The sequence below is a fragment of the Oncorhynchus keta genome, chromosome 12 (genome assembly GCF_023373465.1).
Source record: "Oncorhynchus keta strain PuntledgeMale-10-30-2019 chromosome 12, Oket_V2, whole genome shotgun sequence".
Taxonomy (NCBI): domain Eukaryota; kingdom Metazoa; phylum Chordata; class Actinopteri; order Salmoniformes; family Salmonidae; genus Oncorhynchus; species Oncorhynchus keta.
This window is the reverse complement of record NC_068432.1, coordinates 21149790-21162032: the sequence shown is the minus strand read 5'-3', so window position 1 is coordinate 21162032 and position 12243 is coordinate 21149790. Positions and strand designations below refer to the sequence as shown.

The following is a 12243-nucleotide window of genomic DNA, read 5'->3' as shown; positions in this document are numbered from 1 at the left end:
CATCTGAGTTTTTAATCTCATAGACCAGTCCAGTCGACAAACTGTTATTCCTCTCCCATGCTCCAGGGGGCAGTCTGTTGTGCTGTGAGTCGTGTCCTGCTGCCTTCCACCGGGAGTGTCTGAACATCGACATGCCCGAGGGCAGCTGGTTCTGTAACGACTGCCAGGCCGGGAAGAAGCCCCACTATAAGGACATCCTGTGGGTCAAAGTGGGCCGGTACAGGTCAGTTTAGCCGCCTGGGGACCAACCTCACTGGCTAACCATTGGTTTGGCAAAACAACAACAAGTTGCCAAAAGACGAAACAGATGGCATCCAGGATATTAAGTCCTCCCCTGCCTGAACCACATTCCTCATGATAAAGTGTCCTTTAGGTGTTCTGACATTACAAAACCACCAAGGTACTGAGAACTGAAATGCACCTGTATTTCTCTTCACAATATGGCAGTGGTTGCAAATGGTAGTGGTTTTTCTGCCATGGCCCATTTCCTTTTCTCGTGCATATCGTCTTTTCCCTTCCTATCTTCTGTCTAGGTGGTGGCCTGCGGAGGTCAACCATCCCAAGAACATTCCGGAGAACATCCTACGTATGAGGCACGACGTAGGCGAGTTCCCTGTGCACTTTTTTGGCTCCAACGACTACCTGTGGACCTACCAAGCCAGAGTCTTCCCCTACATGGACGTAGACACCAACAACAAGGAGAAGATGGGGAAAGGTGTAGACGTCATCTACAAGAAAGGTATTTACACCCATTTTTATTGGCAATAGAGGAAATTTGAAGGGGAGGCTTGAGCTGTGCAAGTGTGTGTAGCGTGGGTGTGTGCAGAGAGTAAGAGTGTTTTGTCAAAGGGAATTGTGACATGGTTGTCGTTGACTTTATGTTAATCTTTTCCCAGCTTTGGAGGAAGCTGCTCGCAGGTTTCTGAAACTGCAGGCAGAGAAAGAACTGAGACAGCTTCAGGAGGACAGGAGGAATGACAAGAAACCCCCTCCATACAGACACATCAAGGTACCATAACTGCCACATCTCTTGCTGCACAAAATGTATACATTAAAGGCCCATTGAAGCCAAAAACATGACTTTCCTGTGTTTTATATACACTGAGTGTACAAAATATCAGGAACATCTTCTTAATATTGAGTTGTACCCGCTTTTTCCCTCAGAACAGCCTCAATTCATTGGGGCATGGACTCTAAAAGGTGTTGAAAGTGTTCCACAGGGATGCTAGCCCATATTGACTCCAATGCTTCCCACAGTTGTGTCAAGTTGGCTGGATGTCCTTTGGGTGGTGGACCATTCTTGATGCACACAGGAAACTGTTGAGTGTGAAAAACCCAGCAGTGTTGCAGTTCTTGACACACCCCATTCAAAGGCACGTCAATATTTTGTCTTGCCCATTCACCCTCTGAATTGCACACATACACAATCCATATCTCAAGACTTAAAATCATTCTTTAACCTGTCTCCTCCCCTTCATCTACACTGATTGAAGTGGATTTAACAGGTGACATCAATAAAGTATCATTGCTTTCAACTAGATTCACTTGGTCTGTCTATGTCATGGAAACAACAGGTGTTCCTAATGTTTTGTACACTCAGTGTGTATTTCTACTATGAAGTTGCAATAATACTGTAAAATTGTGAAAATTATAATAATGGCCTTTTAGTGTAAGAGCTGTCTGATAAGACTGCCTGAAATTTGAGCCTGTTTTGGAGGGATGAAGTTTTGGCCTGCCTGGTAACGTCACCAGATGGTAAATTAGTTAATAGACCAATAAGAAGGAGAGTTACAAACCTTTCTGCCAATAACAGCTAGTTTTCAGTTTTTCCTTCCCCACTTAGACCACTCCCAGACTCCCAACTAACAGAAGTCGTGCTTGAGAAATTGCTCTTTGCTAACAAGCTATTTTTGTACATTTTTGTCCATTTTTATTGAAAACAGTAAGGTACTTAATTGTTACCCAGAAATGATTTGATATTGAGATTTTAAAAAGTCTACGTTGGACCTTTAAGTTTTAGTTTTGAGCTGTAGAAGTATTACCACACCCCCTTTGCAACTTCATTCCTCTGAAGTCACTCGCCTAACCCCTCAGGTGAATCGGCCAATCGGGAAGGTGCAATTCATCACGGCCGACCTATCAGAGATCCCACGCTGTAACTGCAAGGCTTCAGACGAGAACCCGTGTGGCATCGACTCTGAGTGTATTAACCGCATGCTGATGTATGAGTGCCACCCCCAGGTGTGCCCAGCGGGCAATGGCTGCCTGAACCAGGCCTTCACCAAACGCCAGTACAGCCAGGTGGAGATCTTCAGGACTCTGGCACGAGGCTGGGGCCTTCGCTGTGCCCATGACATCAAGAAGGTAATGGTGGAGGTTTTACCATTAATCATGTAAAGTAGAGATCAATGTGCCACCATGAAACTGTATCCCCTGGGGCTTAAACTATATTTTCAAAAGGCTATGGATTTGAAACAGGCTTTGTTTGATTCTTCTTCAATCCAGACAGATTTCAATTCCAGCAGACTTTTTTTCTAGAAAGTGTAATCAATATTTTGGATGTTAAAGGAATCATGAAGTATGACTTTTGAAATGGTAATCAGTGATATGTTAATCTAATCATCAAACCATAAAGTTGACGAAGCCCTGTCATCAATGGCCATCATGGCTTTGAAACATTGATCTGCACAAGTCTATCTGCTATGATCTTTACATGTAAATGACCCTTTCAAAAGTCAGTTAAACCCAAGGGAGCTCTCAGATGAATCCAAGAGTAATTATTTGAGTAGTAGAATGATTGGTAGTAGAATGAGTTTTCCACTGTGTCTCTCATGCTGACGGTCATGGTGGTGTTCTCAGGGGGAGTTTGTGAATGAGTACGTAGGAGAAGTGATCGATGAGGATGAGTGCCGGGTCAGGATAAAACACACCCAGGATAACGACATCTGTAACTTCTACATGCTGACTCTGGACAAGGTACGCCTCAGGAGTCAGGGTTTCAGAGCTCTCGTGGGACTGTCTCTTGGCCTGAAGTTACCTCTGTAATTGTATGACCTTTAACCAGGATTTCTGTAACTAGCTACAGGAAGTTGTCATGGGTTATTAATGCTATTGGCTATGTTATTGGTTATTATCACTACTATTGACAATTGTTCGTTTCTTGCTCTCTTAGATGTTAAGTCCCCGATTCCGAACGATATTTCTGTGAACAAGCCGCTCTATGAACGCGCTGGTTGTCCTGATTCATATGCGCTATTGCAAGCGCAGCTGTGAGTTTCACGGACACAGGAAATCTGGTATTTGCATAGGGAGCGACGCGTCACATTTTCTTTGCCTGTGAATCTCACAGCACATGTAAAAAATCAAGCGGATGCAACAACAGTGGTTTCAGCTCGCTGTGATGTTCTCAGGCGGATTTATAGCTCTGAAGTTGTAACGAGTCTGCACAAATTTGAATGGTATCTCAACGCCGCTCAGAGGACGTTTGGCAGAAAAGTCTGTCGTCAGCCATATGAAACAGTGCCAATATTGTACTGTCACTAAGTATGCTCATATTTATTTTACAGTTATAAGAAAGGTGAAATCTTATAATAAGTCATTTATAATTTGATGTTTTACTGTATTTAGAAAGCATTTCAGTCCTTTCAAGCCCTATTGCCCCATTTCTTTGAATAGGGGAACAAATCATAATACACAGCTGCCAACTCTAACGCAGTGGCCGTGAGACACGCATTTGACCCTCTTCTCACGGCACACCTCTTATATTTCACGCATTGAAAAGTACTGCTTTTATCTAGTCCATTGAAAAGTACTGCTTTTATGTAGTCCATTGCATAGTCAGCGCGTTAACCTTTCATCTGTGCTCCGAATCGTTTTGAAATCGGAGCATCTGCACATTCAATTTAACATCATCACGAGCGTAACCTCTTTCATTGTCCTGTCTTGCCACAGCACTGTGAACCGCGGCACATTGAAGCATATGATTGGCCTAGTTATATAAGGGATCAGGGGGGTTGGTTGCATGTTTTAAAGATACACCCCTCAAGATTAGAGTAAAAAGAGCTGCACTGTAGCGCTGTTTTATGTACAATGTTGTCAACTAAATTAGGTGGCTGTTACTCCCGTCCGCATTGCAGAATGCAGCCTTTTGACAGCATGTACTAAAGTCGATTTAATCCACACTTGCATTAGTCCCCTCTTTTGGTGATTGGCATTTAGGATAAAAGCTCATTTATGCTTAATCCAAAATGTGTTCGGAGGCTCCGTATGGATAGTGTGACGCAATCATGGATCCTCCAGAGACATGCAGAGGCCACATTTAGCTCCATACCGCATCGCCGTACAACTCCCAAATTTGGTAATAGTGCGGAGGGTTTCTTATATCGCTGTATAGCTCCGCATTGACATGATTGGTTGACGGTAGGTGGGGGCGGAAGGTCCTGTTGAAACACAAACTAATTTCCTTGACAACTTCCTTCACAACAGCTCTGTGCTGTTTCGTGAAGCGCAAGAAGTATGAATGCACTGACTTCTGCAGAGGCCGTATCGCCATAAATGCTGCACTGCCAATGCAGACGTCAGATTGACAATGCATTGCCTTTCAGGCTATTTCAACGAAAAGGCAGCAGACAGACCTACAGTATGTTTTATCAGGGAAGTTTGGTAGGGTGACCTGATTTGTAACTATGATAATAATTTTGTCAAACAGACTGTGAACCGAAAAGTGTAAGTTTGATTCTAGACTATACAAATTCTAGACTATAACTATACCAATAATTTGGTTAGTGTGTAGGGGCAGATTTATGTAATCTTGTTTTCGGGAGATTTTATTATCTACAGTATTTACTTGATCTAGTCTGATCAGTGGAACAATTCTCATTCTTAACAGTGGGCTAAAATATAGGGTAATTAGTGTGGCTTGTCAGCAAGAAGACTTACTGTTATTCCCCACACGTATTTTATTATTACACTTCTTTCCAATTTTGACAGTGTAATCACATATTTGAAATCTGATATGACTACTTGTGTCTTTTGCAAATAAATTGTATGACGCTATGTATTAATGCAGCCATTCGTGGACAGTTTTGAATAAGTCATATTATTCCATATTAAATGCTCCAGAAATCAAATGTAATTTATCAGATGAGAACAGGGATCAATCTCTTTTTCCAACCTTGGCCTTGTTTGTAGAATTTGCCGGTCTCTCTATCTCATTTCATTACTGTCTGAATAAAGCGTCAAACAACCTACAAATATGTTAACAAAAAAATGTCAGCATACTTTAAATTTCATCCCACCCCAAAAATAATCATCTCAAAGAAACAAAGTCATCCAATTTTGAGTGTTTATTTGATGTTGAAAGCATCCTGAATATACCTGACCTGTGGTTTTTATTTTAAACTTTTCCACCCTGGTCATGGGCCTATGCCATGTCAAAGATCGTAGAATTGCAGGAATTTATCTTAAAATGAGGAACATTTTCCAGGGGGAGGACACCCAGTCCTCCATCTAGGGATTGTGCCAGGACTAATGAAATTCACATAGCAAATCTCACTCCAAGCTTTCTTCAAAAGTTGGCAATCCTGTCATATTTATATTTTTTTATATTTCATAATATTTGAACTATGTACTTGAGCTTAGGTCCTCAAAAGTGAGTACACCTCAGCTATTTATTGTTTAAAAAAGTATCTTAGAGGTGAGTTCTACACCTTTCTAAAATTATGCAGCATTACCATTTATGTTTATGGCCATCTTATGAAAAATTATTACTTTTGGGTATGTCTATTTAGGCAGAAAGCTGCATTTTGCCCTATCATTCAAGAGAGGGGATTCTTTTGGTTTTCTGTATTTCATCTCAGAAAATTACATCTGCTTTGCATGGTATCATAAAGACACCCAAAATTAATGATGTTTGAACAGTGTTGTCCATGTCGGTGTGTTGATTAGGATCGGATCATTGATGCTGGGCCAAAGGGGAACCAGGCCCGCTTCATGAACCACAGCTGCCGGCCCAACTGTGAGACACAGAAGTGGACGGTGAATGGAGACACGCGTGTGGGACTCTTCACTCTCATAGATGTCCCTGCAGGTGAGCGGAGCTTTGGCTTAAGGAGTTTGTGTTATATTATAGCTTTGGTTTTTGGCAACACTTTTCATTATGTAGGCATTGGCAGGAGAACTACACTACATGACAAAAATTATGTAGACACTTGCTTGTCGAACATTTTCATTACAAATTCACTGGCTTTAATATGGAGTTGGTCCTCCCTTTGATGCTATAACAGCCTCCACTCTTCTGTGAAGTCTTTCCACAAGATGTTGAAATATTGCTGCAGGGACTTGCTTCCATTCAGCCACAAGAGCATTAGTGAGGGCACTGATGTTGGGCATTTAGGCCTGGCTTGCTGTCGGCGTTCCAATTCATCCCAAAGGTGTTCGATGGAGTTAAGGTCAGGGCTCTGCGCAGGCCAGTTCTTCCACACCAATCTCGACAAAACATTTCTGTATGGACCTCGCTTTGTGCATGGGGGCATTCAGGACAGGTCCTTCCCCAAACTGTTGCCACCAAGTTGGAAGCACAGAATCATCTAGAATGTCATTGAATGCTATAGCATTAAGATTTCCCTTCAATGGAACTAAGGGGCTTAGCCTGAACCATGGAAAAACAGCCCCAGACCTTTATTCTTCCTCCATCAATCTTTACAGTTGGCACTATGCATTCCGGCAGGTAGCGTTCCCCTGGCATCCGCCAAACCCAGATTCACCAGTCAGACTGCCAGATGGTGAAGCGTGATTCCACGGCGAGCTTTACACCACTTCAGTTGATGCTTGGCAATGCGCATGGTGATCTTAGGCTTGTGTGTGGCTGCTCGGTCATGGAAACCCATTTCATGAAGCTCCTGACGAACAGTTATTTTGCAGACGTCGCTTACAGAGGTAGTTTGAAAAACGTTAGTGAGTGTTACAGACAAGTTTTAAGTGCTTCGCGCTTCAGCACTCGGCAGTCCCGTTCTGTGAGCTTGTGTGGCCTACCACTTCGCGGCTGAGCAGTTGTTGCTCCTAGACGTTTCCACTTCACAATAACAGCACTTACAGTTGGCCGGGGCAGCTCTAGCAAGTCAGAAATTTGACGAACTTACTTGTTGGAAAGGTGGCATCCTATGACGGTGCCATGTTGAAAGTCACTGAGCTCTTCAGTAAAGCCATTCTACTGCCAATATTTGTCTATGGAGATTGCATGGCAGTGTGCTCAATTTTATACACCTGTCAGCAACGGGTGTGGTTGAAATAGCCGAATTCCCTAATTTGAAGGGGTGTCTACATACGTTTGTATATATAGTGTATAAGGGTAGCATTGTATCAGGTATATAAGAAAAGGAAGTTACATAATATTTACCACTGTGAGAGCAAAGTAGGCCATAATTAGTGCATTTAAAAAAAAAAATCTTACACGGTAATTACACAGGTTATTCCATCAGCAGTTCATATCCATCTCTCCATCACTTGCTGTGGATACTGGTTTATATCTGTCCTCTATGGGTCGTTTTGTCTGTCTCCAGACACAGAGCTGACTTTCAACTACAACTTGGAGTGCCTTGGGAATGGGAAGACTGTGTGTAAATGTGAAGCTCCAAACTGCAGCGGCTTCCTAGGAGTTCGGCCAAAGGTGAGAGGAGACACTGGAACCAGATGTTGTTATTTATGACATTCATCCACAGAATGAATAAGATACATCAATAGTAGAAACAATCATGATTACGATTTTAAATGATCTTTTCACAAATCCAAGAGGCCTTTGATACAGTATTCAAAAGAGTACTCATGTCAACGGGAATGAGATAATTGAATGAAAGGGCCATCTTCAGTTTGGGTTTCTGTGTCTCTATCAACATCCTGACACTTCGTCCTTCCCCAGAACAACCCTCCAGCAGACGACAAGGGCCGCAAACTGAAGAAGAAGGTCTTGGCTAAACGGAAGAACAAGATGGAGGTGACCAAGGAGAGGGAGGACGAGTGCTTCAGTTGTGGGGACGGGGGACAGATTGTGTCCTGTAAGAGACCAGGCTGTCCCAAGGTCTACCATGCAGACTGTCTCAACCTCGCCAAGAGGCCTGCAGGTCAGTGGCACAGTTAGATTCCTGTCAGAGGAGATGATATCGTAGTATTATAACTCGTAATGGTTTGTTATATTTCCCCTTTGTTACTGTAGGTTTGTGTGATTGAGAATGATATGCATGACATATTTCATGCATTTTCACTATTTGAAGTCTGCCAGATCCCTGGTTAGCAGTCTCAGTGAGCTGATTACTTCTCTGTGTTACTGCTGATGTAGTTGTGTCTGACTGCCCTTGTCTGATATACTGTATCTATCTCCCTGCTCTGTGCTGCAGGTCGGTGGGAGTGCCCGTGGCACCAGTGTGACCTGTGTGGTAAGGAGGCAGCCTCCTTTTGTGAGATGTGTCCCAGCTCTTACTGCACACTGCACCGCGACGGCATGCTCTTCATCTCCAAGCTGGACGGACGGCTGTCCTGCAGCGAACACGACCCCTGTGGACCAGACCCCCTGGAGCCAGGGGAGATCAGGGAGCACCTACCCGACATCTGTGCTCTCTCACCGGGCCTGGGGGCTGGTGTAGTAATCCCTGGTGTTGCTGCTACAGTTACTACTACAGGGGACCCCGAGCCTTGCCCTGGTCCTGAGTCTGAGTCTTTCCCCCCTCTCCCCAGCTCTAGCCCCATCTCTAGCCCCATCTCTGGCCCCATCTCTGGTCACTTTTCTGTCCCAATATCTGGCCCCATCAGCACCCCTCTAGCCAGCTCTGAGGCCCCCGATAGCTCTCACCTTTTCCTTCCCCAGTACTCACCCATCTCTTCCTATGAAGATGAGAAAGAAGAGATTGAGGATCCTTTGGGTGATGAAGAGGGGGATGGAGAGTTGGAGGATGGCGAGATGGAGGGTCTTGAGTTGAAAGATTAAGTAGAAGAACAAGTGGAGGAAGAGGAAGAAGAGTAAAGACATAATTTTTCAACAACTGCATGGTGGCTTATCATTCCACACAGTTCATACAGGGTGGAGGGGACATGGACACTGATCAGCCAAACCACAGAATAGCCCCGTCAATCACTGCTCTTATTGTCCAGTGAGCATGTGATTGTCCTGAAGGTCTACCATGTGGGGAAAAGGGCTACCTGCTTGTTCTTGAGGGTGGGCCAGAGCTCAGCATCATGTAGATTCACTCATCTTTGTATATAAGGATCTGTTCTTGTCCAGAGGATTTATAGATCTGTGAATTCATACACCACCTTGTTCAGTCAGACCCCCGAGAAATAGCAGGATGTTACAATGGAGTCTGGGGCTGGTGTGTCGAAACGAAGTAGGATGGAGTTGCCGCTGGACACTGATTTGTGGTCACGTCTAGCGTTTTCCCCCTAATAGTCAAGGTTACGGTTTGGGGTGGGTACACTGATCCTGGATCTGTGCTTAAGGGCACAATGGAGTATGATGGGAACTGTATTCATATAGCTAGGCCCATTTGGATCTCTTCATGGTTCGTTGTCAAAGCTGCTGGTTTTTGTTTTAGAACATGTTTACACTTCTGCACCTCCTCTTTGAGGACACAGCAACTAACTTATCTGAAGGGTCATCTTTTTCAAAGGGGAGACTGAAGAGAAGCGGGACAGTGCTGTCAAAGGCACGGATATCCCCTCATGAGCAAGTAGCCTATAGTTGAGTCTGTCAAACTGTTTCTCTCTGAAGCAACTCTCCTGCATGGCACAAATGAGTAATGTTGTGAAATGAGTACATCAGCCATGGAAATGATTAGTCACACTATCAACCAGTCCTTTCATCCTTGTCATTGTTGTGCAGTGCACAGTCTATATCCGTATCTGTTTGATGATCATTCATCTACTGTCTCTGCTGCCCCCTGCCTTACCACACCAAATGATACAGACACCTAGACAATACACATGCAATCAAATGGCTTAGTTAGTACATGTGGGTAGTACATCAAGGAGATGGCTTGATATTGAACATGCCCACATCCTAATCCATGACAGCACTTTGCGTTCCCCCCTAATCCCGGCATTGCATCACCATTAGCTCTTCTGTACTGATATCTGTTTGAGTGCAGTTGGCTGTACTGTAGGTCTTGGAACACAAGCTTCCTCACATGGTGGAGCTTTGTCTAGAAACTGAACTGAACCTTCAATGTGAAAGTGCCATTGTACTCAGCTGTTGAGTACGCTGCTTGACGTAACCTTACATCTAAGATAGCTAGCTCTTGTGTGTGAATTATACTCTCTATGACATATTTATGTAGACCTTTATAACGCACAAATTAAGACGGGACTGGTTTATAGTAGTGGCATTACTGTGTCTCTTTATATCATCCATACTTTCCATTTGAAAGGCTATACTCCTGCCTTTGGTTTAGCACTAAAAATGACAGATCTGTTCTGTTTCCCGGCTAAAAGGCTTTCACTACAGTATGTTTGTCTCTGCTATGTGTTTTGTCCCTCTTGAAGCTTGTCTCTGTCTCGCTGTCTTTGTTGTGTCCTTTTCTCATCTCTACTTATGCCTTTTCAATTGAGTCTATCAGTTTTGGGGTTTCTATGAAAGAAGGGAGGTGAAGTTGGTTCTGGAGGACCATAGAACAGAATGAAGTGGATTTGCCATTTCCCTGTTATGGGGATGTTGTTTCCATTTCTGAAGCTTGTATCATGCCTTTACAATAAGCAATATTTGTAGTGATTAATATCACCCAATCTTGTAACTTTAGTCATGTCGAAGTATCTCTAGCAGCCTTTATGTATTAAAACTTAACTGGCTTAGTTTTAATTCATCATGCAAATATGTGCAATTTCTTGCATTTGAATAGAAATCCAACCCGTTTTTTTTTATGATTTGAAAAATGTATGAAACAGTTCGGTCCCTTCTTATCCATATACTGTACTGTGAAGGTCACCATGGTGCCCACTGCTGTTGCTCCAATATAGAGATACAGGCACCATCGTCATGGCCTGACTTGAACATCTTCACCCAGGAGTTATACAGTAACTCATAATTGTATTTTAATAGCACTAAAACAAATACGAATTTTAACAACGCAGATATAAGATCCTAACTGATTAATACATGTGTTGGAAGAATATTTGTGCCTGTATATAAAAGCTAAATATGATGAATGAAAAAAACAAGACCTTCAAATAAGTCTAGAGCCAGAAGATATGCGTTCTCTGGTCTCAGCTCTGTCATCAACCTGTCCAACGAACAAGATCACTTCAACTTTAATACATATTGGTTTTTGGTTGAGTTACTGTCAACAGATGTGGTAAGTAACACTTTATATTGCTGTAACAATATCACAGTCATCAAGCAGATAATAGTAGGCTACGATAGCACAGTAAGAGGAGGTCGAGGGTCATTTCTGGTCACATCACATGAGACGAAACTCCCAACTATCACCACAGTACTTTGGAACTTGTGATACGATAATGAGCTGTATATCTTTTTCTACATGGTCAGTTACTCCTCCGTCCTCTTTGAAGGGTTGTCTGATAATGCACAAAGAGTCGGGAGGCTGTATCACTGTTTATATACATTCATACACATGTAACAAAGCTTCTTTTTTTGCTGTCATGCTTCTTGTCTTCTGACTTCCTTCCCTCTGCCTTATTCAGACGTGTAATTAATCTGTTCAAAATGTAACCGTTGAGAGTTCAATAATATCCTTCTGCCTTGTGAGGAGATTTAAAGGTGTTGTATTTGTTTGTACATAATAAAGAAAAAGCTAAATTGCAATCACATGATCTGAACGTTTTTCTTCAACTGTTTTTGGCATTTTGATTTTGGACCGAGTTTGTATTGTTATTTTTCAGAAGGTACATTTTAAGTTAAAAGCAATCTTACTGTAATAACAATTAACAAATGATTGTATTGGGCTGGGGTAGATAATAATCCACATTAGAGGTGCTTATGTTATAGCAACTGGCTTTAGCAGTTGTTTTTAGTTTTAGCTCAGTGTACTGTTCTCCTTGTTAATAAAACTGACCGCTGTGCTCACCCCTGTTTCACCTCACATGTTGCTTGGATGTTTTCATAGACCTTAACCAAATACATTTAAACTCAGTTTTTCATCATTCCTGACATTTAATCCTGGTAAAAATTCCCTGTTTTAGGTCAGTTAGGATCACAACTTTATTTTAAGAATGTGACATGTCTGAATAATAGTAAAGAATGAT

At 42.7% G+C, this 12243-nt stretch overlaps 1 protein-coding gene across 5 annotated transcripts in view; it reads left to right on the top strand.

Moving 5' to 3' along the window:
* LOC118391120 (histone-lysine N-methyltransferase NSD2) overlaps positions 1-11803 on the top strand; it is a 34618-nt gene extending 22815 nt beyond the window's left edge. For 4 of the 5 annotated variants that reach the window (XM_035782160.2, XM_035782161.2, XM_035782163.2 and 1 more), the window contains exons 15-23: positions 67-223; positions 534-739; positions 897-1009; positions 2095-2364; positions 2860-2976; positions 5947-6088; positions 7560-7666; positions 7916-8117; positions 8391-11803. In XM_035782160.2, coding sequence (XP_035638053.2) covers positions 67-223; positions 534-739; positions 897-1009; positions 2095-2364; positions 2860-2976; positions 5947-6088; positions 7560-7666; positions 7916-8117; positions 8391-8977 — 1901 coding nt within the window. In that variant the 3' untranslated portion in view covers positions 8978-11803. The remainder of the gene's footprint in view (positions 1-66; positions 224-533; positions 740-896; positions 1010-2094; positions 2365-2859; positions 2977-5946; positions 6089-7559; positions 7667-7915; positions 8118-8390) is intronic. The other variant, XM_035782162.2, reaches the window with a different exon arrangement.
* Positions 11804-12243: the final 440 nt, after the last annotated feature.